Below are 27,529 nucleotides of genomic sequence, written 5' to 3'. Positions count from 1 at the left end.
ATAGTCATCTTCTTCTTCTCTGTTTTCCTCTACGCTGAAATAGAACTTGTTGGTCTTTATAATACTTGTACTTGGGCCCACTTCCTCATAATCATGATCTTCGTCGCTCTCTGGCTCCACATATTGGTCTCTTCTTCCTCCTGTTGTCCGCGAGGCCAGATGAAAACCCCAAAACAAAGAAATGGCAGAATCTGTCATTCCTTGCTTTACAACATATATAATGTTGTCAGAATACCAGGGTATCTATATAATCACTTAGATGTGTTTTGAAAAGCAAACTATATCATTGCTTAGAGTGTGTGTTGAAACCCCCAAAAAATAACATATATTTTGCTTAGATATTAATGTTTTTTGCTTACATATTAATCTGTTTTTGCTTATGTATTAATATGTTTTTTGCTTACATACTGATCTGTTATTGCATTTTATGACAGAAAGAGCTCTCATTGAGAAACTGTGAAGAGTGTAGGAAAGCACCTAGACAGATAAAAAGAGCACAGGCAGCTGTGTGTGTGTGTGTGCGTCTTGAAGGCACATGTGTGGCCATACACAGCACACGAGCTGTAGAGTTCATGAAGTTCATTACTGTAACGTTATTTGTGAAGTGTTTCCTACATTACCTTAAAAGGATAGGGAAGTACATATAGTACGTCCCTTTTGATAATTTTGGGAGGAGTAAAATGTTTTTTGTGTATAAATATGAGAGTTTTTGCCGAAGTAGCGCCCCTTCGGGTGCCCTTTTTGGGTGCCTTTGAGCCCCTTTTGGTTGCCTTTTGGGCTCCTTCGGGCTCTTTACCGAAGTGCTTTTACGTGGCATCGGGATGCCATGAAGCCTTCTCCATCTACTCTTGCTTTCTGTTGCATTGGGGGAAGATTCATTATGCCTCTCTCAGCTGTAGAGGGGTTCCCTTGCTCCGCTGAGTGTAAGGGAGGAAAAGAAAAAGAAAAAGACTATCTCTTAGAAGCGGCTTTGAATACCTCTGTTAAACAGAGGCCAAAAAGTTCTCTTCTCTATTAGTTTGCCCAGATGCTCTTTTCTGCGGTGCCGTTTGGGGAAGATTTATTTTCCCTCTTTGACACCAGAGAGGAGGTGACCTGCTCTCTTTGGAGTGAGGGAGACACAGAGCCAGGAGGAAAAGAGAAGCAGCCTTAAATACCTCTGTTAGAGCCGGGGCTTTATCTTTATTTTTAGTTTTATTTCTATTTTGTAAAGGACCACTTGCTTTTAATTTCTGCTTTTGTCACAAAAATAATAAAACTACCTGAGTCCCGACCTTTGGACTAGGAGACCCAACCCTTTGCCAGTTCTTTATTTTTTTCTGGGGATCGTCTTGCCCGCTGTCAAGCGGGAGGGTTCCCCACAGGGGGTTAGTGACTCCTCTTTAAGGTTAGGTTTAGGGAACAACATTGTGGTTTGGGTTAAAATCAAGTAACTTTACTTCCGGTTATGCATGTGACGCTGAACGTGACTTAGCTCAGTTTGTTCTGTAAAGTAAAAAAAGAAAAAGAATTAACCATTTTCTTTTATTTTCAAACAGGACTTGAACCCGGTCTCCTGGTTTAAAGTCCTGTGTTTTAAAAGTAATGTCTACCATACACTAGAAGACTTTGAACAGACTTTGAAAAGACTAAAGTCTGACACCATCTCACATCTAAAGACAATATCCCACATCAAATTTTAAAGACCGGGGATCTTGCAGGGTCACAAATTGCAGAAACTAGATCTACATAATCTACAAAAGAACTACTTACATGTGCGCCCTCATTTAGAAGTCTCCCAGCTAATCCTGCCTTGTAACTGACCAAAGTTGGAGAACAGAATTGCTTTTATACGTCTCTAGAGTTAGCTAGCTGACATGATCTACATCTGAGCTACTGCGCGATGCCGAGTGCAATCAAAGATAGTACAGAAGAAGAAGATTAAAAGAGGTCTCACTCTGTAGCTAAAACAGAGACCAGGTGAAAAGAGGATCTGCAGCAGTGAGAGAGAGCTGTGCAGTACAACACAAATATGGTGTTTTTTGAAAATTAAACCATGTAAACCTATTCTGGTACAACCTTAAAATACAGTTATGAATCTGAAAATGAGCATAATATCAGAACGTTGTCAGAACGTCAAGACGGGAAAAATAGTGACTCGGACTGAGTTTTTTTACCACTTTAAACTAAACGATTGAGACGACGGGAGCACCCCAACTCTAGCAAGACTCTCAGGATATTGGAAATTAGTCTCAACGGTAGAACGGGGAAGTTGCACAGGTCATTTGGTGTAGGGTCGCGTAACACAAACATAAAAGAAAAAAAGGGTCTTCTCGGGACGCGCAGCAGTTAGTGTGTAGATATATCACATTATTAATCCCAAAAATTTAGGATTAACTGTTGAATGTTTGTCTCTCCTAGTGCATTTGTTGCCGCTTGGTCTCTTCAGTAGCTGCTGGGGGTCTGCTGCGCTCTGCTCTAGTCTTGGTGGTGGTCTGTCTGGTCTGCAAGAGGAGAACAGCCGAACCAACAACGGAGCCCTCGTCCAAACTCAATGTCTGTGCTCACACAGTACACATTCATCCATGAAGTTCAAATGCTTGTAAATAATTTCTTCTGAATGTTCATGATGCTTGTGTTTCAGTGGCTGTCAGAGTCAGGAATGATTATGAAGATAAGGAGTATGAGGGAAGTCTGACTATGAGAATGTTGATCCAATGGACACCATGAAGAATCTCAAAGAAGAAGCCAGGAAAGGGTGGGCGGTGTGGCAATTCGCTGAGCGTGCGTGCGCGTGTACCCCGAGGCAACCCCTTTTATTGCCTTCCCCTCAGCAAACCCCCGGCCCTTCTGCCCTCTTCGCATACTGGACCGAACGCCGGGTTGGGGGATCTTTAAAAGGGATCTTTAAAACCACTGATTTTTCTTTGTACCTCTCCGGTCTCAGCCGTTCCTCCCAGGGTCACCGGAGGTCCCTTCCTTCTCAAGGACGCCCACCTTGCCCTTCTTGGTTGCCCGACTGAGAGGGGGGATGCTCAGAGGCTCTGACCAGGCTGCGCGGATAGGGAAATGCACTCCCACTAGGAGATAACAGGAGGTCTGCGTGTCCAAGTCGATCCCCGCCAGGACGCGACTCTCCACGGGCAGTTAAAACCATGACCATTACTTTCTCTGTTTTAGATACAAGGATGGAAAATGCTCTTGTAGGTCGTATTTGAGGGTAGAAATAATCTACCTATTTCATCATATGGTATGTTAGAGGCAGAGCTGGAGGATGACGGGGGATTGGCGTCGATTTCCCGGGCGGAAGTCACTGATGTAGTCAAACAACTCCACAGTGGCAAAGCCCCGGGGATTGATGAGATCCGTCCAGAAATGCTCAAGGCTCTGGGTGTGGAGGGGGCGTCCTGGTTGACACGCTTCAACGTCTGCGTGGAAGTCTGGCACAGTGCCAAAGGAGTGGCAGACTGGGGTGGTGGTTCCCCTTTTAAAAAAGAGGACCAGACGGGTGTGATGCCAATTACAGGGGTATCACACCTCTCAGCCTCCCCTGGTAAAGTCTACTCCAAGGTGCTGGAAAGGAGGGTTCCGCCCGATAGTCGAACCTCAGGTTGAGGAGGAACAATCCGGTTATTCCCTGGTGGTGGAACAACGGACCAGCTCTTCACTCTCGCAAGGGATCCTCGGAGGGGGCCTGGGAGTATGCTCAACCGGTCTACATGTGTTTTGTGGATTTGGAGAAGTGTACCGGGTCCCCGGGAGGTACTCGTGGGAGGTGCTGCCGGGAGTATGGGGTGAGGGGTCTCTACTCAGGGCCATCCAATCTCTGCACACCAAAGTGAGAGCTGTGTCCGGTTCTCCCGGCAATAAGTCGGACTCGTTTCAGGTGAGGGTTGGCCTCCGCCGGGCGCGGCTTTCGCTTTGTCACTATTCCTGTTTGTATATTTATGGACAGGATATCGGGGTGAGTCGGGTGGGGAGGGTTGCAGTTCGGTGGGCTGGGGATCTCCGCTGCTTTTGCAGATGATGTGGTCCTGATGGCATCATCGGCCTGTGACCTTCAGCACTCACTGGATCGGGTTCGCAGCCGAGTGTGAAGCGGTTGGGATGAGAATCAGCACCTCTAATCGGAGGCCATGGTTCTCAGCAGGAAACCGATGGAATGCCTTCTCCAGGTAGGGAATGAGTCCTTACCCCAAGTGAAGGAGTTCAAGTACCTTGGGGTTTTGTTGCGATAGGAGGGACAATGGAGCGGGAGATTGGTTGGAGAATCGGCGCGGGCGTGCGGTATTACATTCCATCTATCGCACCGTTGGACGAAGAAAGCTGAGCCAGAAGGCAAAGCTCTCGATCTACCGGTCAGGTTCGTTCCTAACCTCACCTATGGTCATGAAGGCTGGGTCATGACCGAAAAGAACGAGATCCGGGTGCAAGCGGCCGAAATGGGTTTCCTCAGGAGGGTGGCTGGCGTCTCCCCTTAGAGATAGGGTGAGAAGCTCAGTCATCCGTGAGGAGCTTCGAGGTAGACGCTGCTCCTTTGCGGAAAGGAGCCAGTTGAGGTGGTTCGGGCATCTGGTGAGGATGCCCCCTGGGTGCCTCCCTAGGGAGGTGTTCCAGCGCGCGTCCAGCTGGGAGGAGGCCTCGGGGAAGACCCAGGACTAGGTGGAGGGATTATATCTCCAACCTGGCCTGGGAACGCCTCGGGATCCCCCAGTCGGAGCTGGTTAAAGTTGCTCGGGAAAGGGAAGTTTGGGGTCCCCTGCTGGAGCTGCTCCCCCCGCGACCCGACACCGGATAAGCGGACGAAGATGGATGGATGGATGGTTTGAAGGACTTGTTGCAAATTTGGTTTTGTCCATGAATGCATCTTAATGCATTGGCTTAGTCTCGCATTGCCAGGCCTATCTCCACAGCACTGTGGAGTAAGTCTGGCTACACCACACATACATTCTGGTATAGTAGAAATAAACAACGAAATTTCTTCAACACTTGCCATTTTCAGCATGTAGTTTGCTAACTCGAGATTTGTTGTTTCCCGGAACAAAGGGAGTTTGAGAATGGCTACACACAAAGAGTGGAAAGAGAGAGACATCTGGCGCAATGTCAGGCAGTTATCCCGGAAATGTACTTCCGTTGATCCAGACTACTATAACAGTAATATGACTGGTATATGTACAGTCATGCAGCTCATTATTTCTTTATCCGCTCTGGCTTTCTGGAAATAAGCCTCTTTTCTTTTCTAAACTTTATTTATCCAGGTAAGTCGATTGAGAACAAATTCTCATTTGCAACAACAACCTGTCACATTCACACAGTTCCACATTCATACCTGGAAGCTGCCCAGTACAACCACAGTCTGATCTGCTGAGCAGCTCCACTGGAGAGGTTGGGGTTAAGGACCTTGCTCAAGGGCACCTCAGTGGTGGTAATGAGGGAGGGACAAGCGCTGCTCTTTCACTTTCCCCACCCAGATTTTATCCTGTCAGTCTGGGGATTGAACCGACGACCTCCCCCCATAAACAGGGAGTAGTCTATGTATTATTCAAATATTGTTGATAAAACATTGCAAAATTTAGTTCTATTATTTTTTGTTCATTCTACTTACTTTTAATGACGACTCTAATAGTTTCTGTCTGTGCAGAAGTGAATGTTCTCGAGGACACTGTGACTTCATACACACAGCTGTAGTTGCCCCGTTGTTCATACTCAGCCACCAGGAAGGAAAAGGAGGCTGACTGGTTGACTGCTGGCTCTGTGTTGGTGAGGTTTGAACCAGAGAAGATGAGATGGAAAACACCTCCAGGATAATGGGAGGAAGTGGAGCAGGTGAAGACAAAGCTGAAACCCCTGGTGATCTGTGCACCTTCTGGGCCCCAGACCAGCCCTCTGTTAGGCAGTGTTAATTTCGTTGACGAAGACTAAGACGAAAATTATTCGTCAACGAACCTTTTTCACGGACAAAAACTAAATAAAAAGTCAGATATGATGACGAAGACTGTGACGAAATATAACTGACACTTTTAGTCAACAATAAAAATGAGACAAAAATGTTAGGGCTGGACCGAATGCAGAAGAGCAGAACTACTCTTTTTTGTGGGACAAGTTGTGAAGAAATCCAATCCTAGCGAATCTTTGAGGGGTAGGTTGATCTATGCAGAAGCAGCAGAGCCATTTTAAAAGCCGCGGCAAATGCCGCGCAACAGCTAGCTAAACAAACGCGCAGCAGTTACACAGGAGGAGAAGAAAGACGAGTTTGCAGAATTTCGCACAGTTTCCGAGGCCGTTTTCACAACAGTTAGGTTGTTTACATTATCTTTAGTTGTGTTTAATTGCACAGTCTTAGTTACACCGTAACTCTTCTGTAAACCGTGTGGAGCAAAAATCACTGGGAAAAACACCACCAACTTGAAGCGATATTTACAGACGACTAATCCAGAAATGCATGAAGGTAAGCATACATGCTAAGGTTATTTTATGAGATAAACCACTGTGTTTCCGCTAAACTTGGAATAAAATAGAAGCTAAAGGAAACCACCTCTGAACTGTATTGGTTAGACGATTGTCTCGTTGAATTAATGAGTATAAATATTCAATGTCCTCAAATTGAATCAATTGTGTACTATTATAGTAGGTGTGTGTGTGTGTGTGTGTGTGTGTGTGTGTGTCACAGAGAGGGAGAGATTGGGCCAGAAAAGGGGAAAAAAATCACACAAGTTTCCCCCCTTTATTCCCCCTCCACAGATACAGATGATGTCTGATGACAAAGATGACCATGGGCCAAGTGGAAATAAAGCTAGTGCTGCTAGTGCAACCCAGCAGCAGCCCATCTCGGCTTTCTAAGTTCTTCAAAGTACAAAACTGAATCGGAAGGAACAACAGACCAAGGAGCAGGCCATAGCTAGATGGATTGGACGCACAGGTTTACCACTCACAACAATTGAAGACGAGGACTTTGTGCTAATGATAGAGATAGTAGATAGGAGACTAACGATTCCAAAGAAAACTAAAATGAGCAATTTGGTTGAAACACAGTATGAACATGAAAGACAAAAATTCAGAGAGACTGGCTGGTGCCCGGAGAGTATCCATTGGCCTTGACTTGTGGACAAAAAAAGGACTGACAGCCTCATTCTTTGCTATAAGCGCAGGCTGACTTTTGTGATACCATTCAGGGAGCGTGTATATTTTTCAGGGAGCGCGGGTCTTATGCTTATTTTATGTGAGATTATCTTTCTTGAAAAAGCCATGGTCAGTGTTTTTGACATTAAGAATAAAATAAAATACATGTTTTGTATTACAACCGTTAAATCTGTGTCTGTATTGCATATTCAAACGTTAATACCATTCCATAACAGACTGATGGATACTTCCAATGACCGGAAATTCTGGAGAAACATTTAGTCAACTAAGTCCACTGTAGATTTAGTCGACTAAAATCTGCTAATATTTGGTCTACTAAAACTAGACTAAGACTAAAACTCTTAGGATATTTAGTCAACTAAATCTAGACTGAGACTAAAAGATTTCAGATGACTAAAATATGACTAAAACTAAATGGTGTGTTATTCAAAAGACTAAGACTAAATCAGAATTCGCTGTCAAAATTAACACTGCTGTTAGATGTCAGGGAGATGCTGGGCTGCTGCAGCGACACTAAAGTAAGTGCAAAAGGGACAAGAGTATTAGGAGAATATCAAATTAATGAATCAACATAGATCAAGATGGCAAAGGTGGGCAAAATGTTTTGTTAAGAGAACGGACTGCACACTGCACGCTGTTATTGGCTGGGGTTACACACCCAATTGTGTGTATGTATACAGGTTGTTTGAAAGGGAGAGGGATGAGGAATGTTTTTTGCAGCATGCTGAGAGGTTGCCCTTTTGTTGGTTAATGTTTTTTGCCTCTGTGTAATTTTTTTTTTTTTTACTTTGCGGGGTTCAGTTTGTGCCATTTGTTTGAGTGTGTATTTGTTGTTTTGTTAATAACCGGTTTTGCACTTATGACGTTTTCTGTCCAGCTTCCTCAAAACCCGCCCAGTGACTTGTTTGAATTTGGTCAGACTGATCTCAGACAGAGTTTCAGGCAAATGTGCTGCAGAAATGGGCAGTATGAGAAACATGTTTTTTTAACATCAAAGCATGTAAACCTATTTTAGTAGACCCCAAGAGTACAAATATGATGCTGAAAAGGAATAGTATAGTAGGCTATCAATATGCAAATTAATTATTAAATAAATTTTTACTGACCCCTAACCCGTAATCTTAGAGAGCGCGGTCAGCGAGCTTGTTACACCAGCAATGTGTTACCACAGGTTCCAGTTACTCTTTTAAATGTGTGTAATTATAATGTGTTGAGTTATTTAAACAAACGATTGGGGAAATAAACGCCGCTTGTCCGCGAGTCTCATTGATAGAGCCTGCGGCTGGATGTAGCTCTATCAATGAGAGCTAGCTAGCCTCCTCTTAGAATTCCTCTGGAATTCACAAATATTCATTAACTTGAAATCGGACACCGTTGTTAGGTTTGTAAGACATATAGTTAGATGTTGTGTAAGTGGCGTGACGAAATTCAAACTGTAATATAATCGAATTAAGGCGAAAAGGAAGCTAACTATCCGTGATTTGTAGCTAGGATTGAAGGGACAGTCACAGCTAACGAAACACCTAGTCTTCACAAATATTCATTAACTTGAAATCGGACAATCGTTGTTAGGTTTATAAGACATATAGTTAGATGTTGTGTAAGTGGCGTGACGAAATTCAAATTGTAATATAATCGAATTAAGGCGAAAAGGAAGTTAACTATCCGTGGTTTGTAGCTACACATAGCTAGGATTGAAGGGACAGTCGCAGCTATTATTCATTAACTTGAAATCGGACACCGTTGTTAGCTTTACAAGACCTTTAGTTAAATTTTGTATAAGTGGCGTGACATGTGTGCCCTCTGTCAGGGCAGCGGTGTTGGTAGTCCCTGCTGTGTGCTGCCGTGACGGAGCTCCAAGCACTCATAGCAGGCCGGGGTCTGTGAAGGAAGGCAGGCAATGTATAACTTTGCAATGAGACCTGCTGTCGAGTCTCCCATGTGTTTCTATGTAGTTTGCTCAAACCAATCAGCGCGTAGCTCATTCTGAATATTCATCAGCATACCATATTTGGAAGAAAAGCTCTTGTTCCAAATAGAGCCATATTCACAGGGGAGTTAAGGGCCTAATAAAATAGCATTCTGGCAATTTTCAGCCCAACCAATGTTACATACCCCATTAGGAGACCTTAAGGAACAGTGTAAAATACCCTATATAATCATTCTATCACCCCTTTAATATCAAAACTAAAAGTGTGTTCTCTGTTTATTTGATAAATTCAGCTGAAGATACACAAAGAAATAAATGAAAATACATGTTTTTCATTAAGTTCTTTAATGAGGAGTTCAGGTGTATGACAATGAGTTGCACCCCACAAAAAAATATTATGCAAATAAGTACATAGGTAAATAAAAAAATAAGTACAAAATGTACTGCATTCATTGAATCAATTTTTATTGATCATGCCTCTCAATTACATCTGGCAAGAGAATTTCATCAATATCACAGCAAATACTTTCACGAAGTCATGCATCATGGGAAAAAACGCCTTGAATGCTGTATCCATCCTTGACGTGCTTGTGCCCCAATATCTCCACAGGCCTCTTCCATCGCTTGAAGAAGACTTACTTGGTTGTAAGGGTTGCGATCAGGCCCGGATTGGCTATATCGGAGCACCGGAGAATTCCCGATGGGCGTCTTGTTTGGTTGTGAGGGCCGTATGGCACTGTTTGAAATCATAGTTGAATATTATCGATACTGTCCCTATGCTGCCTGCACTCGCATCCCACTTTTGTGTTTACATGTATTTATTTTTCTTGCGGCCCACCGTTCGCAGAGTGCAGCCTGGTGAATGATGACCTATTTATGTTCGAGTCCTCCGGACGGCAGCACCTTGCTAAAAAAAAATTGCCACCGCGAAACAAAAGAAGCTGTTTTAAACGGGTAGTAGAAAGCCGCAAAACGGCACTGAAAAGGCGTCAATTTAAAAAAGGAGAGCTCTAGAAAGTGAAGCCAGATTAAATCTTTTTTCTATTTTTAGCAAAACGCCAAATGAAGACGTTGAGACGGGTAAGCTGAGTTAGTTAGGAGAAGTGCCTGCAAACCAGCGTCTATGTTAATGAATCAAACTTGTTCTTGTAGCTCTGCAGCAGCAGCTAGTAGGCCTACTAGTCCAGTTTGCTGCTAACAGTGACAATGAAGAGCCAGTAAGGTTACCAAGCAGCAGGCTATGAGCCCAGAACTCCAGTTTGGGCAGGTAGGGTTGCTCATTGACTGAGTATTATAAGAATTAAGAGTGTGGTGTTGACCTGCTCTATATGAAAAATGCCCTGGGATAATTAATGATGCCAGATAATTTGGCACTACCATAATGACACTGACTTGACTTGATCAGAAAGCTTTGTAAAAAGGGAGAGATTTTTGCTGAGAATTATGACAATTTATAAAATGTGATTGTGTCAGCAGCTGTGTGCCAGTAGTGGGCATTAGGGATAGCTGCTGTCAGTGTGGATGGCACATCTACTGTAAGCTGTTGTATCACAGTGTGTGAACAAGCAAACATGATCAGATTAGCTCCAATATAATCACTTTCTATGCCCAAATATTACTTGTGACCCATTATGAAAGTTGTATGAAATATTCAAAGGAAAAAATAGATGTCATTAGAAAGTGCAATACAATGTATCTTGTTCTTTATTTAATCTGATTACTTATTTGCACAGAAACAGATTCTGATATTGTTCAACATCATTGGGTTGTTGTTAAGATGTTAACTTTTCTAATAAATCTACATTGTGAAGCAACTTGGAAATAGTAATATTTGACAAAATACAACCGAATTACAAGGATGTAGAGAACAGGGCGCTATTGCAGACTTATATACTAAGGTTTTGTTAAAAATTTTTAATATAGTCATTCGTGATAGTAAAGTGGGCCGGTCTAAGGCATGAAAATCCAGGGCTGAAAATAAGTCCCAATCCGGCCCTGGTTGCGATCATGTACTTTCCATCTCCAAGAGGAGAAGAATTCCTCCAATTATATTCAGGAAAGGAGAACATGGTGGAAGGAACACCATCCTGAAATGTGGGTGCTATTCTCAAACCACTCTCGCCTAGTGCTGAATGGTGGAACAGGACATTGTCCCAAAGAATCACAAAATTCCGACCCATTTGCTCCTGATCACCCTCGCGGGAAGAAGATTTCAATGAGGAGGTTTAAAAATGTAGGAGCCTTGCTGTGTTGTATGGTCCCAAGACAGCATTGTGTGCCACCACCACCAGTTGTAGAAATTGTGGCACCTCGCTGTGCATAACGTTATTTTGGTCATGAAAAATAAATATTAATAATAGAAATCAAGCCACAATGTCTCTATCAATTTTTTTATAGATTTTATTCAAAAATATTAATTTCTCTGCTGTGGAAGGACTTAGCCTACTTCTTTTTTTACAGATAATTTCTCCAGCCTTTGAAAAAATCCTCGCACAAAGGCACTTGTTACTGGCATGCAAAGATATTTTTTAGCAAGGACATACAAATGAGGAAAGATTACTGCTCTGTCTTTCCAGTAAGTTAGGGGCTCATGAGGTTCTGGGCAAAAACGCATAGTTGAGGTATTTTTTCACTTCCACTGTGGCATCAGCTGTACCATTGTGTATCATCTTGGTTTCACGGATACCATCACACGTTCCATAAACTGTCCTGTGTTTCTACTGGTGTCGATGTTATTATGATGTTATGATGGGCTTGTTTTTGACATTTTGGCTCTTCAAAGTAGCCACCCTTTGCTTTTTGTAATAAAAGGGAAAAAAAATTCCACTAATTAACCCTGACAAAGCACACCTGTGAAGTGAAAATCATTTCAGGTGACTACCTCATGAAGCCCATTGAGAGAACACCAAGGGTTTGCAGCGCTACCAAAAAAAGCAAAGGGTGGTTACTTTGAAGAATCTAAAATATAAGACATGTTTTCAGTTATTTCACCTTTTTTTGTTAAGTACATCATTCCATATGTGTTTCATTCATAGTTTTGATGGTAACATTAGCCTTTTTAATATAACTGTCCGCCTATGATATGATCAATAATCAATTAATAATCTGCACCAAATAATCCATAAAATTAATAAAGAAGTGTGTTTGTGAACCAAGGCAGGCCAGGGACAGAAATAGTAAGGGAGATGCAAGATGGCTGCCAGTCCTCATCTTTTAATAACTGGGTTATTATTACCCACCCAGCCCAGTCTGGTCATTCTTTATGGTAGTATGAGACCCTCCAGTTTAAACTCCTCATGGTCATATCTGGGTTATGTGTGTATGTGCAAAAAGATAGGCAAGAATACTTAAAATACATTTTAAGACATTTATTTGAAGAAAGTACTTATGATATTTGACATGATATAAAAGTAAGGGTATATTTAACATAACAAAATTAGATTGGGCCTTTACATTAAAACATTAATGAACAATGTATTTCTATGAAGGTGAAAGAAATAGTTTAACATTTTAATACAATAGATGTAATCGCTTATCCAATTTAGCAACTAAACGAATGATACCACTCTACTAAGTCTGCACAGTAGGTTCTGGCCAAAGGGAAGAAAAATTTACCAATCAACACCTTCCACTGCATGAAAAGTGGGATTTCCGTCCCCCGTAAATGCCTGTAAACACCCGGAAATCCCCTTTAATTTTCGTTACATTATCGGCACAATTTACAGGCTGTGAACGCTAACGTTCGTCTGTGCCACTATATTGTGGAAAACGAACCATGACGATATGGAGAGCCCCCGGGGAGGTGTTAATGATCTAATTAGAATATGAATAGGAGCCCCCAGGAGAACGGCGTGTGCCCTGGCTGGAATTCCTCACTCGCTATTGGATGAAACCACTACTTTTAAAACAAGAAAAATCTCTCGTGATTGATTGACAGGTCTGTCACGGGTTAGGCTATTGGTCAACCTGGGCCATTATTATTATTATAATAATAAAATTATATTTATTTTATTTATTTATTTCATATATGCTATGTAATATATTCATGTCATGATTATCATAGTTAAAAATGATTTGCCAGGAACGTGCTGTTTATTCAAAGATAGAGCTTTATTGACACAAAACACAAAACGCAATCAGAAAAAAAAAACTATGTACAAAGCATCCGAGAACACAGCACACCAACAACAAATATCCCACACTCACCAGGAGCAGCACCGTCCAAATCTAACCCACGGCCCTTCGGAGCTGGAGGTAACCGGCAGCATTAGGTCCATTTAGCAGACGTCTGTGGTGCGTTGTCCTTGGTGTCTGCTATGGTGGCGCACCTTCCAAATGTCCACCTCACCCCAGCGCAGCACTGTCTCGCTTCCAGCAGCTGTAAATCAATCAATAAAGACAATCAGTACTGCGTGATATTTATTTATGGCCACAACACGCTCTTACGTGAATGCACCTAAAAAATATTCACATTGACCAAACGGATCTAATCTTACCATCTTTTCTTCTCGACCGACTCGAAGCTGAGCTCTTCACAGCTTCTGCCCGCGATGCCGCATCTGGTTGTTTCTAGCTGAAGCTCCGCGTGCTGTCTGAATATGTCTTACAGGCAGCTGGAAAACAATGAAATGAGAGTGGTATGAATAAAAACATAAGTCACAGTAAAATTAAACATGGAAAGATGAAAAAGTAAAATTTACTTGCAAACCAATGGCGTCATTATCACGTCATGTAAATCTGGACTTGCAGACAGCTCCGAAGCAAATATAGGTCACAGCCTCGTTATGAGGCGAGGTTAGTCTGTAAAAAAATTAAAATAAATAAACTATGGTTAAGATCGGTATCTATTAACGTATCTATGTCCTTATACAGAAGAGTTAATGAAATTCATTAAATGAAAGCATATTCTTTAAAACTTACCCTTGCTCCCGTTCAGTACGCGTCTCTGCCAGTTTGTCTCAGAGTTGTGAAGACTGAAAATTAAATTAATTAAATTAAATTAAAATTTCTGAAAATTACGAAGATAAAAAAATATACTTTTATAAAGCAACTCAACCGTCAGCTCTGCCTCAATAATGAATGGCGCTTGAAAGCAGCCACAGCTCTTGTGCTACGCTCGTTTAAACTTGCGTGGGTTTAAAACATTACTGCCAAGTCTAAGTAGCCTGTTTAACATCCAAAGACAGTCATTGTAATGCATCAAGAGTTAATAAACAGTACAGACGAGTCAGCCGTTTCATTAATAATCATATACTTACGTTGTCTTCTTTCTGTGAGCGCATCTTTGGAGCCCCCCCGAGGAGACACATGGAGGAGAGAAAAAACCTGCTCCAAACGTCTTGAACAACTCCTGTGTGTGTTTCAAGTGAAGTTTGACAGAGTGTACCGGAAACTCTTTTTACCATTTGGCCTGAAATATTCCCATGTTTCGGGAGTTTTTGTCCAACTCTCCAGACTCATCTCCCATGTCCCGCCGATTTTTTTTCAAATGGAAGCAGTGAGGGCGGGCAGAGTGATAGAGGACACGTGGAGCAGATTAACCAGCAGGGCGCGGAACAGCGCACCCACTGGTGTGGAGGTGAATTACAGTGAGTTATAATGGATTACTGAGAAAGTTTAATAACCAATAGGACTATGTACAAGTAAAGCTACTCTCATTTTACCCCAAACCACAAATGCTGTTCTAAACTAACTAAATGAGTTTCGGTGCCTAAACATGTTCAAATGACCATCCCAAAACCAAGGGACTAATACATTCTATTTTGTGATACAGCATGGGTACCACCTGTGAAGGCTAGGTCACTGGGAGGGTAGAAAATTAAACTAATTTATTTCATCAGCATGGTTTGAAGGATCGTTGCAAATTGGTTTCTGTCTAAGGGAACGCATCTTAATGCATTGCCCTAGTCTTACTTTGTTGTGCCTAACTCACAAAGACTGTGAGCAAGGTCCATACACCACACATACACCGGTATATAGTAGGAAAAAAACAACAAAATTTCTTCACAACTTGCTATTTTCAGCATGTAGTTTGTTAAACTCCGAGATTCTGCTGCTTCCTGGTTTTAATTTTATGAATGGCAACACATGAAAGAGCGGCAATAGAGAATCTCTATGTAATGTCAGGCAGTTATCCCGAATGTACTTCCTGGGTTATCCAGACTACTATAACGAGTAATATGGCTGGTAAATGTACAGTCATGCAGCTCATTATTTCTCTATCCGCTCTGGCTTTACTAGAAATAAGCCATATATATATTTATTTATTTTCTAACCATTATTTATCCAGGTAGAGTTACGAGAGCAAATTCTCATTTGCAACAACGACCTGTCACATTCACACAGTTCCACATTCATACCTGGAAGCTGCCCAGTACAACCACAGTCTGATCTGCTGAGCAGCTCCACTGGAGAGGTTGGGGTTAAGGGCCTTGCTCAAGGGCACCTCAGTGGTGGTAATGAGGGAGGGACAAGCGCTGCCCTTTCACTTTCCCCACCCAGATTTTATCCTGTTGGTCTGGGGATTGAACAGACGACCTCCCCACATAAACAGGAAGTAGTCTATGTATCATTCAAATATTGTTGATAAAACATTGCAAAATTTAGTTCAACTATTTTTTGTTAATTCTACTTACTTTTAATGACGACACTAATCGGTGCTGTCTGTGTAGAAGTGAATGTTCTCGAGGACAGTGTGACTTCATACACACAGCTGTAGTTGCCCTGTTGTTCATACTCAGCCACCAGGAAGGAAAAGGAGGCTGACTGGTTGACTGCTGGCTCTGTGTTGGTGAGGTTTGAACCAGAGAAGATGAGATGGAAAACACCTCCAGGATAATGGGAGGAAGTGGAGCAGGTGAAGACAAAGCTGAAACCCCTGGTGATCTGTGCACCTTCAGGGCCCCAGACCAGCCCTCTGTTAGATGTTAGGGAGATGCTGGGCTGCTGTAGCGGCACTAAAGTAAGAGGAAAAGTATAAAAGGGACAAGAGTATTAGGAGAATATCAAATTAATGAATCAACATAGATCAAGATGGCAAAGGTGGGGGTTATTCAAGACTCATATGGTGAAACATTCTACTAATGGGTGTGACCACATGCTTAGAACTGTTCACTTTTGATCAGATCACTCATGACGGATGCATGTTTTTAGTTAAGTGGCAGCAGTTTGAAGTTGCGGCAGAAAAAGAAGTTCTGATATATAATTTCTCAGACTAAGACCCATTTCCCATCGAAATACCAGCAAAAAAGACCCAAAGGAAACGTGTTCGTACTTCGGGAGTGTTTTAATTAATTGAATTTCCCCTTGGGGATCAATATGTATCTATGTATCTATCTATCTAATCCAAACCACAATCTTTTTCCTTAATTTAACTATTAATTTGGTGCCTAAACTTAACTGTCGTCTCCGCATGACACTTACCTTTTGTCGGGTAAACTTTACTGCCCCTGAAAGGTGCTCTGTACCTGGCTCAAAGTCACCTTTTGTCGGCTAATAATAAAAGCTGATACGACCAACTCAAAGTAGAGGCTGTTCTCATGAATCATCCATACATATACAGTGCCTTGCGAAAGTATTCGGCCCCCTTGAACTTTTCGACCTTTTGCCACATTTCAGGCTTCAAACATAAAGATATAAAACTGTAATTTTTTGTGAAGAATCAACAACAAGTGGGACACAATCATGAAGTGGAACGAAATTTATTGGATATTTCAAACCTTTTAAACAAATAAAAAACTGAAATATTGGGCGTGCAAAATTATTCAGCCCCCTTAAGTTAATACTTTGTAGCGCCACCTTTTGCTGCGATTACAGCTGTAAGTCGGCTTGGGGTATGTCTCTATCAGTTTTGCACATCGAGACTGACATTTTTGCCCATTCCTCCTTGCAAAACAGCTCGAGCTCAGTGAGGTTGGATGGAGAGCGTTTGTGAACAGCAGTTTTCAGTTCTTTCCACAGATTCTCGATTGGATTCAGGTCTGGACTTTGACTTGGCCATTCTAACACCTGGATATGTTTATTTGTGAACCATTCCATTGTAGATTTTGCTTTATGTTTTGGATCATTGTCTTGTTGGAAGACAAATCTCCAACCCAGTCTCAGGTCTTTTGCAGACTCCATCAGGTTTTCTTCCAGAATGGTCCTGTATTTGGCTCCATCCATCTTCCCATCAATTTTAACCATCTTCCCTGTCCCTGCTGAAGAAAAGCAGGCCCAAACCATGATGCTGCCACCACCATGTTTGACAGTGGGGATGGTGTGTTCAGGGTGATGAGCTGTGTTGCTTTTACGCCAAACATAATGTTTTGCATTGTTGCCAAAAAGTTCGATTTTGGTTTCATCTGACCAGAGCACCTTCTTCCACATGTTTGGTGTCTCTCCCAGGTGGCTTTTGGCAAACTTTAAACGACACTTTATATGGATATCTTTAAGAAATGGCTTTCTTCTTGCCACTCTTCCATAAAGGCCAGATTTGTTCAGTATACAACTGATTGTTGTCCTATGGACAGAGTCTCCCACCTCAGCTGTAGATCTCTGCAGTTCATCCAGAGTGATCATGGGCCTCTTGGCTGCATCTCTGATCAGTCTTCTCATTGTATGAGCTGAAAGTTTAGAGGGACGGCCGGGTCTCCGTAGATTTGTAGTGGTCTGATACTCCTTCCATTTCAATATTATCGCTTGCACAGTGCTCCTTGGGATGTTTAAAGCTTGGGAAATCTTTTTGTATCCAAATCCGGCTTTAAACTTCTCCCAACCAGTATCTCGGACCTGCCTGGTGTGTTCCTTGTTCTTCATGATGCTCTTGGCGCTTTACACGGACCTCTGAGACCATCACAGAGCAGGTGCATTTATACGGAGACTTGATTACACACAGCTGGATTCTATTTATCATCATTAGTCATTTAGGTCAACATTGGATCATTCAGAGATCCTCACTGAACTTCTGGAGAGAGTTTGCTGCACTGAAAGTAAAGGGGCTGAATAATTTTGGCGCCCACTTTTTCAGTTTTTATTTGTTAAAAAAGTTTGAAATAGCCAATGAATTTCGTTCCACTTCATAATTGGGACCCACTTGTTGTTGATTCTTCACAAAAAATTACAGTTTTATATCTTTATGTTTGAGGCCTGAAATGTGGCAAAAGGTCGAAACGTTCAAGGGGGCCGAATACTTTCGCAAGGCACTGTAGCTTTGAAAAGTTAAGCACTGTAATTCTTAAGTATTCCATATTCTTTACTGCATGGACTCCATTGTGTGTTGCTGTATAAGAATGCTGTGAGCCACATATGGAGAAGGTCGGGGTGGATGGGTGGGTCTTAAAACACAGCGCTTTCAAGCCAGGGAGCAGAGTTCGCATCCTGGGGAAAACAAAACACTTTCACCCAGGAAACGTGTGTCTGTTCACGAGAGTGTTTTAAACATAACTACTTGTTTAAGTGCTTGAACTTAAATGTTGTCGCGGCATGGTGCCCCCTTATGGTTGACTAAACTTGAATGTAATGTCCGCTCATTAGACCGACAGCTCACAGAGCTTTGTAGCTGGCTACCAGTAACCTATTGTCGGATAAACTTAACTACCAAGTGCCGCTGATTGGTATTCATACATTTTCGTACGATATCCTACAAACCTGTTCATAAGAATGTGTTGGGAAACTATTGAAATATTGAAATTTGGCTTGGGCTCAGGCGTGACCAATTGGCTCCATAGCCAATAGTGTGAATGTGTGGACAGTTTATTGTTTATCGTTTATTAAGGATTACCATTAGTCATCACTGTAGTGAAGACTATTCTTCCTGGGGTTCAACACATACAACCGACAGCTCATGAAGCTCTGTAGCCGGCTACCTAACCTATTGTTGACAGTATTTTTATCATTACTTAAAATTCCTCATGGGGGCGACAGAAACTATGCACTATAGCTTCAAAGAAATCCTCCACACCTACAGATTTGACCAGATACATTTAAAAAAAATTCTGTACAATCCAAAGACCTTAATGATGTAAAGTTATTAAAAACTTGAATTTTCGTCGAACAGCGCAACGTGGCATGGCAACCATTTTGCTTTAAAACAAGAAGTTGTTGCAACTCAAATGTACATTGTCCATTCTGCCTGAAATTACTCATGCTTGATAAGAGTCCAGACCTGAGGATGACTCATAGTCATAGCATTTTCTTATATCTATCTATCTATCTATCTATCTATCTATCTATCTATCTATCTATCTATCTATCTATCTATCCTTCATTGGGAAAGTCCACTTGGACAATGTTGAAGGTAGCAGAGTTGGTACGTGTTTCTGTCTTTCTGGATGAGCCTGAGGAGTGCTGCAGGATGAACGTCCCTCCTAAAACCTGAGTTGAGATCAAACAAGTGATGCCAACATCTTGACCCCAGTTAACCTCACCAACAGGATTCATGGATATGCGAGGTTTCGGGAAGCTCGCTGAAAAAATAAAATGTTAGAGTGAAAAATGTATTACCTTGAGCTGAGATATATTTTTCAGTTTTAAGATGTGATAGACTTTATTAATCCCACACTGGGGAAATTCCCTTGCAAGTAAGTTAGATTTCTTGCAGAAGTTAGATAAGGAAATTGATACCACTCACAGGTGTCTCCTCATATAACTCTCAACAAGAAAGCCAATAACTTCGCAAACAAAATGTTTAAACATCAATTTTTGGGGAATTGACTGATTTCCTTACCAGTAACAGAAAGGCTGACAGAGTCACTCGAGGAGGTGAAGTCTTGCCCTGCAACTGTTATCTTATACTGACACTGGTATGATCCTTCATTGTCAAAGTTGACTTCAGGCATGTTGAAGGTAGCAGAGTTGGTACTTGAGGTTTGGGTCTTTCCAACTGAACTTGAAGCCTTTTTCAAAATAAATGCTGGACTTAAAATCTGTTGAGTTTGAGTTGAGACAGAACAAGTGATCGCCGCGTTCTGACCCCAGGTAACCTTAGCAGCAGGATTCATGGAGATGCTGGGCTTTGGGAGGAGTGCTGAAACATAACACAATATAATGAGGAGGTATAATGGGAACTCTGAATATTTAAAAGCCTTCATGGTGTAAAATAAAAAAGTTTAAAGATTTGAGAATTTACTGGTCTTTTTTACTGTAAAGAGGCAGTGTTTATGTTCTATGGGCCCTTTCCAGAATTGCACAACTTGTTCAGGTTCACATGCTTGTTTTTCAAATCTAATTTCTCTTCCACTGATATTTGAAAAATATAACCAGAGTTTAAGCTGTGAAAGCAGTCTCCTATGAAATGTTCAACACAAGCTGAACACTTTAAATATAACCTAATTACATGCTTGTCTCCCTGCATATGGTGTGCAGTTTTGTCCCATTGAAGTCAAGAGTGGGACCTCAAATGGCAAATTACTTGTATGATGTACATAAAATGTTTAAAAATGAAAAGAATTTACAACAGGATTTGGGTGGAAGAGCCACATACAGTATGCATGTGTTGTATTTAAGCATTTGCGTCTTTCTTATTTTGAGAACAAGTCTCTTGATGTTTTAATTTCCTCATGTATAGACTTTGATATTTTAAGCATTTTTAATTCGGAGTGCTTTTCTCCTAATGTTTGTGTTTTCGCTTTTGTATGTGTTGAATGTTTAGCCACAGCAATGATCTATGGTTGACAATAGGCCCTTAGCTCACAGCAACAATTTTGACATTTTCATTGAAGGGCAAATAGGTGTAATCAATAACATTAAATATGGCCCTACCATTTTAGTGGGCCACGACCAGGGAATGAGCTAGCATGCAGCAGGCGCTGCTCACCGGAATGGAAGGGAAACACTAAATAGAACTTTCTTACCTGAACAGACCACACCAGCATCCTCTCCATGTCCACAGTTGTGTGTCCCAAATCCTCTGTGCTGACACAGAGTTAGAGACCTCTCACTTCCTGAACAGGCCACATCATCAAGCCAGATTTGTCCGGTTCCTTCACCAAAGTGGGCTGACTGAGTGGCAGTCAGTGCCGTACCACAGCCCAACTCTCTGCAAACCACCTCAGCATCGTTTAAGTCCCAATCATAATCACAGACTGTTCCCCAGGTGTTGTTGTGATATATTTCAACTCGCCCAGAGCACAGAGTAGACCCAGCCAATCTGACACCTAGGCAGAGAACACATTTAGTCATGATAGATACTGTCTTTTTTTTAAACACATTTGGCAAAAGTTATGAGTAACTTAAATGCTTTATACTCCTTACAAGACTGTGAGTATGGTATTGATAAAGCACTTGATATACTGCTTCACTTACATTACAGTTTTAGTAACAGTTTCAGGGTTGTTAGCAACTTTTCACACTTTTTCTAATTTCTAATTCTAAAAGTGTGCTGTGGTTACCAGGGGCCAGTTTCAGGTAGGAGGTTTAACAAACTGAGTCTAACCCTGATGTCGGAGTTGATTTACCCTGAGATGGGAAACTCAGAGTTTTCGGTTTCAGAACAGCTGATAGGAGTTGGTTCACACCCGTGCACCACCACAATAAAAAGGCAGCATGAATGGAGCCATGATACTACGATTCACCATGGTAACAACCACAAACGGGTCAGCGGAAATACTCATGCGCACATACAGCGAGTCCTCAGGAACCTGAGGCCATTTTTACAATTCCTTGTCCGTCTGGTTTTATTTTCTAAAAAAGCTTGTAAAAGATCAACCCTGTTGTCTATAGTCAATCAATGTACATCATTTTTTTCAGGAAAAACGGGGCTATTGGAATATTTGTGCTGTAGTGAGGTCAGTTGAATGTAAAAAAGGTTGTATGACCTTAAAAACAAATAAATAAATAAAATGGAAAATGAATCTCACAGATATTTATTTACATATAAATATTTATCACACACAGAACAATAAAAGCTAAGCCAATCTCCTGTCTAAATCAGTTCCCATATGTCTTGGGTGTCAAACTGTGAAGAAATAAATATTATAATTTATACAGTTGACAAAATATATAAATTCTTTTAAAAAAAAAGTCCAGACGCTTTTGCCAATAATCAAAATAATAATGTCAAATTTATTGATATCACACACACAGCAATGCTACACAAGCATTTGTGTTGTCTAAAACAGTTATCCTATATATTTGGAGTCATCCAGTGCAAAAATAAACATAATGAACATTATAACTCATATAAATGACAAACATTTCTTAAAAAAAAGGCCCAAATGTATCCCAAATATCTAAACAGTGATGGCATTCTTCTCTGTAGAACTGTAATAGGCCATACTTATCTCTCTTTTTCACTTTACTCTTTGTTTTCACTCGGATTTCCTGGCGTGAACTCTCTTTTTCACTACATAGTCTTTGTGTGACGGACCTGCCTTCCCATTGGTTGAAAACACATTCTTGCAAAGCATCATGGGAGATTTATACTAGACAGTAGCACAGAGCTAGCGGAAGAAATGACCGAAAACGTGAAATTATGGACATTGAGTGGATAAATCTTGGATGTAAGCATTTTAATTTATTGCTGAACAACTCCGAAAAGAGGCACAAGTTCCAGGCTGGATAGAAAACCTTCTGCAAAGGCTACAAAGACACTGAAGACACCCCTGTGATGGCTAACTTCTTAAAAATCTGATCTGACCATCTGTCAGACACATAAGAAATAACATACAATATTTAAGTATTTTGCCAAGACTGTAAACTGAAAACTAAAAGGATTGTATGCATTACACCATAGACATGACTGACCTGCAGCAGGTGAAGTTGAACTCAATAGAAAATAGACTATATAGAGAGAGAGAAAAAACTGGTAAGGCTCATAAATTCAACAAGCTTTAAGACATAAATAAAGTTTGCGGAAGGTCGGGTTTCTGGGACCAATAAATAAAGTATCCAAAAATACACGGACCAGAGTTGTGTAAAAGTGCACTTTATTGCCCTTTATCAACGACCGGATGTGTGTCTCAGTAAGCTATATGTGAAAGTATAGAGAGTAACATTTTCAATTATTTAATTATATTGAATTCAGTTTCATGTTACATTCTGCTTCAAGTCTGCTCAGGACACCTTCATATCTTCACATATCAAATAACCATTTACTACTATATTAATGTTCTGAATGTTATTTACAGTTTCAAGAGACTTGTCTATACCATACAATACAGCTGCTAAACTAAATCTGCTTTCCAAATGCAATTTTGTAATATTGGTCTTACCCACGGCCAAATGACAAATTATTCTCTGTTGTTTGCTCCCCATGGCTGACACTAAGGCTGCACTGTCTCATTTATCAGTGACAGAAAACTGAACTTAATACTGAGGTGCAAAGAAGACTTCACACTGCTAGTCCTTCTTGGAACACTTCCTCTTTCTTGCATTTTTTTCAGCCAAAACTACAGATTACGGAACCTCTGTAGTTCTGAACCATAGAGTACAAAGTACAAAAGCTGCAGCACCAAAGCAACTCAACAATGGCTAATTCTTAAAATTGTTGTTGATCAAAGAATGTTCAATGGAGCGAGATTAGTGGGTTAGCGAGGTATGTTGAGCCTTAAGCCAGAGTCTTCAATGTCACGAAGATGACAGTGCAAAAATAAACATAATGAACATTATAACTCATATAAATGACAAACATTTCTTCAAAATAAGGCCCAAATGTATCCCAAATATCTAAACAGTGATGGCATTCTTCTCTGTAGAACTGTAATAGCCCATACTTATCTCTCTTTTTCACTTTACTCTTTGTTTTCACTTTCCTGGTTTCCCCGTGAACTCTCTTTTTCACTACATAGTCTTTGTGTGACGGACCTGCCTTCCCATTGGTTGAAAAACACATTCTTGCAAAGCATCATGGGAGATTTATACTAGACAGTAGCACAGAGCTAGCGGAAGAAATGACCGAAAACGTGAAATTATGGACATTGAGTGGATAAATCTTGGATGTAAGCATTTTAATTTATTGCTGAACAACTCCGAAAAGAGGCACAAGTTCCAGGCTGGATAGAAAACCTTCTGCAAAGGCTACAAAGACACTGAAGACACCCCTGTGACGGCTAACTTCTTAGCTTTTAGCAGGAAAAGACGGTAAGTAGCTACATTAAACCGTTATGAAATTATCAAAATATTAATCAGAGGTGCCGTGTGACGTCGTATACGATCCAGTAGTCCTCTTAAAAAAACAACACAGCGGCTGCTGCAAAGAGAGATTGTACGGGAGAAAACTGCTGCTAGAGTAAATGCGTATATTCCAATATAGGCTAGTATTTAATCATAAGTATAGCCTAATATTACTGGTGAAATGGTATTGAACCTATAATCTATTTCATTTAAGTGCAATACTGCGGGCGAAAAAGTACTAAGCCTACTAATTCCACTGAGGCTGCAGCACCATCATTAACAGAATTATAATTCATATTTTATTTCAAAGGGTTTACATCATTCACCTGCAATACAGTGGAACGCCTTTTTAATGACTATTACTGGTTTGTGTCCAGGGAACACTACAAAAATGTTTAAAACACGTTTCAGAGCGAGTCACATTCTTCTGATGGTGCTTTGCTATACAGTGGCTTTTCCTTTAAAGAAAACTGCCATTTTACAAAAAGATTTGTGACACAAATAATCTGCTGGGATGTAGAGCATGCCCAAGATGGGTGACGTTAGTAATATGAGGACAGATAAGGTTATGTACCGCTCAAATTGTTATTGTTATCTGAAAATTAAAATGTCGCGGCTTCAATATCTCCCGACATTTAACACCCTGCGAAGTAAAGCAGCTTCTTCATCAACGGGATCGTTGACAAAAGGAAATGCCATGTTTGTAGAAAAAAAACATTTTATAGTCTGCCTAACATGGTTAATAAACCAACATAATTTTTTTTTTATTCATGCCGATAACAAACTATGCTAAAATGCTCCTGATACAGACTGAATGAATGAATGAATGAGGAAATGAAAGAGCACTATGTCAGAGGGAGGAGACTGAAACTCAAGGTTTCTTGAGGAAAACCTGCTCCCGACCAGGTTAGGTGCAGGCTCAGTTACCATAGTAACTGACTCTGATTTGAAGTTCCCTCTCTTTCTGAAACAGAAAACCCAGTTTCCCTCATCTCAGGGTTAAAGGTCCAATGACATGGTCATCTTTGGATGCTTTTATATAGACCTTAGTGGTCCCCTAATACTGTATCTGAAGTCTCTTTTATATAGACCTTAGTGGTCCCCTAATACTGTATCTGAAGTCTCTTTTATATAGACCTTAGTGGTCCCCTAATACTGTATTTGAAGTCTCTTTTATATAGACCTTAGTGGTCCCCTAATACTGTATCTGAAGTCTCTTTTATATAGGCCTTAGTGGTCCCCTAATACTGTATCTGAAGTCTCTTTCCTGAAATTCAGCCTTGGTGCAGAATTACAGCCACTAGAGCCAGTCCCACAATGAGCTTTCCTTAGGATGTGGTGGGGGTGTGGCCTTGACCAACTGCCACTTTGCTCGTTTGAAAGCCATGATTTTTATCTCTCTCATGGGTGGGCCAAATTCTCTGGGCGGGCAAAGCAGAGAAAGGGAGGTAACCTTGGTCCTTATGACCTCATAAGGAGAAGATTCCAGAGCTTTCATTTTCTAAAAGGCAGAGCAGAATACCCAGGGCTCGGTTTACATCTATCACCATTTCTAGCCACTGGGGGACCATAGGCAGGCTGGGGGAACTCATATTAATGTTAAAAAACCTCATGAAGTGAAATTTTCATGCCATGGGACCTTTAACAAACTCAGAGTTTTCACTAAACCTGCTTTCTGAGAAGCGGGCCCAGCTCTTTTCCATCGCTGCATCTGAGTGACAGAGCTGTCTATAGAAAAGGATACATTTATTTAAAATACTTTATCCAAAATCTTTCTCACCTGAACAGACGACACCTGCATCCTCCCCATGTCCACAGTTGTGTGTCCCAAATCCATAGTGCTGACACAGAGTTACAGACCTCTCACTTCCTGAACAGGCCACGTCATCAAGCCAGATTTTTCCGGTTCCTTCACCAAAGCGGGCTGACTGAGTGGCATTCAGTGCCGTACCACAGCCCAACTGTCTGCAAACCACCTCAGCATCGTTTAAGTCCCAATCATCATCACAGACTGTTCCCCAGATGTTGTTGTAATAGACTTCAACTCTTCCAGAGCACGGAGTAGACCCAGACCCAGTTAATCTGATCTGACCATCTGTCAGACACATAAGAAATAACATACAATATTTAAGTATTTTGCCAAGACTGTAAACTGAAAACTAAAAGGATTGTATGCATTACACCATAGACATGACTGACCTGCAGCAGGTGAAGTTGAACTCAATAGAAAATAGACTATATAGAGAGAGAGAAAAAACTGGTAAGGCTCATAAATTCAACAAGCTTTAAGACATAAATAAAGTTTGCGGAAGGTCGGGTTTCTGGGACCAATAAATAAAGTATCCAAAAATACACGGACCAGAGTTGTGTAAAAGTGCACTTTATTGCCCTTTATCAACGACCGGATGTGTGTCTCAGTAAGCTATATGTGAAAGTATAGAGAGTAACATTTTCAATTATTTAATTATATTGAATTCAGTTTCATGTTACATTCTGCTTCAAGTCTGCTCAGGACACCTTCATATCTTCACATATGAAATAACCATTTACTACTATATTGATGTTCTGAATGTTATTTACAGTTTCAAGAGACTTGTCTATACCATACAATACAGCTGCTAAACTAAATCTGCTTTCCAAATGCAATTTTGTAATATTGGTCTTACCCACGGCCAAATGGCAAATGTTTCTCTGTTGTTTGCTCCCCATGGCTGACACTAAGGCTGCACTGTCTCATTTATCAGTGACAGAAAACTGAACTTAATACTGAGGTGCAAAGAAGACTTCACACTGCTAGTCCTTCTTGGAACACTTCCTCTTTCTTGCATTTTTTTCAGCCAAAACTACAGATTACGGAACCTCTGTAGTTCTGAACCATAGAGTGCAAAGTACAAAAGCTGCAGCACCAAAGCAACTCAACGATGGCTAATTCTTAAAATTGTTGTTGATCAAAGAATGTTCAATGGAGTTGTGTACCATGAAGCGAGATTAGTGGGTTAGCGAGGTATGTTGAGCCTTAAGCCAGAGTCTTCAATGTCACGAAGATGGCTCTCTAATCACTCCTTTTTCTTTATTGACTTCCACATCTCATCCTGACCTCTCAGCTACCTGCCATAGCTCCTGGCTCCCTGTTTCCACTCCTCCTCTTTCCCTCCTTCCATCTGCAAGCTCTTGGCTCCCAGTGTCACAGTTTGATGAAAGCTGGTATGGACTCAAGTGCAAGAGACGAGGCAGGCGGGTTTGATGGAACAAAATAATGTCTTACAGGCAGCTGGAAAACAATTAAATGAGATGGTATGAATAAAAAAAAAAAAAAGTCACAGTTAAATTAAACAAGGAAGGATAAAACAGTAAACTTTACTTATACACACACAATGGCGTCATTATCAG

The 27,529-nt window shown here is 41.1% G+C and overlaps 1 protein-coding gene across 1 annotated transcript; it reads right to left on the bottom strand.

Moving 5' to 3' along the window:
- Window positions 1-2,922: 2,922 nt before the first annotated feature.
- On the bottom strand, window positions 2,923-26,862 carry LOC120575286 (deleted in malignant brain tumors 1 protein-like). Its single transcript, XM_039826006.1, has 7 exons — window positions 26,806-26,862; window positions 26,339-26,374; window positions 25,920-26,234; window positions 20,881-21,183; window positions 19,755-20,054; window positions 15,685-16,005; window positions 2,923-3,032 (listed from the first exon to the last, which is right to left on the bottom strand). The coding sequence occupies exons 1-7, from the start codon at window positions 26,846-26,848 to the stop codon at window positions 2,923-2,925; spliced, it is 1,428 nt and encodes a 475-aa protein (XP_039681940.1). The 5' UTR covers window positions 26,849-26,862.
- Between the last annotated feature and the right edge of the window lie 667 nt (window positions 26,863-27,529).

This window comes from Perca fluviatilis, chromosome 15, assembly GCF_010015445.1.
Source record: "Perca fluviatilis chromosome 15, GENO_Pfluv_1.0, whole genome shotgun sequence".
Lineage (NCBI taxonomy): Eukaryota > Metazoa > Chordata > Actinopteri > Perciformes > Percidae > Perca > Perca fluviatilis.
This window is presented reverse-complemented; position numbering and strand designations above follow the sequence as displayed.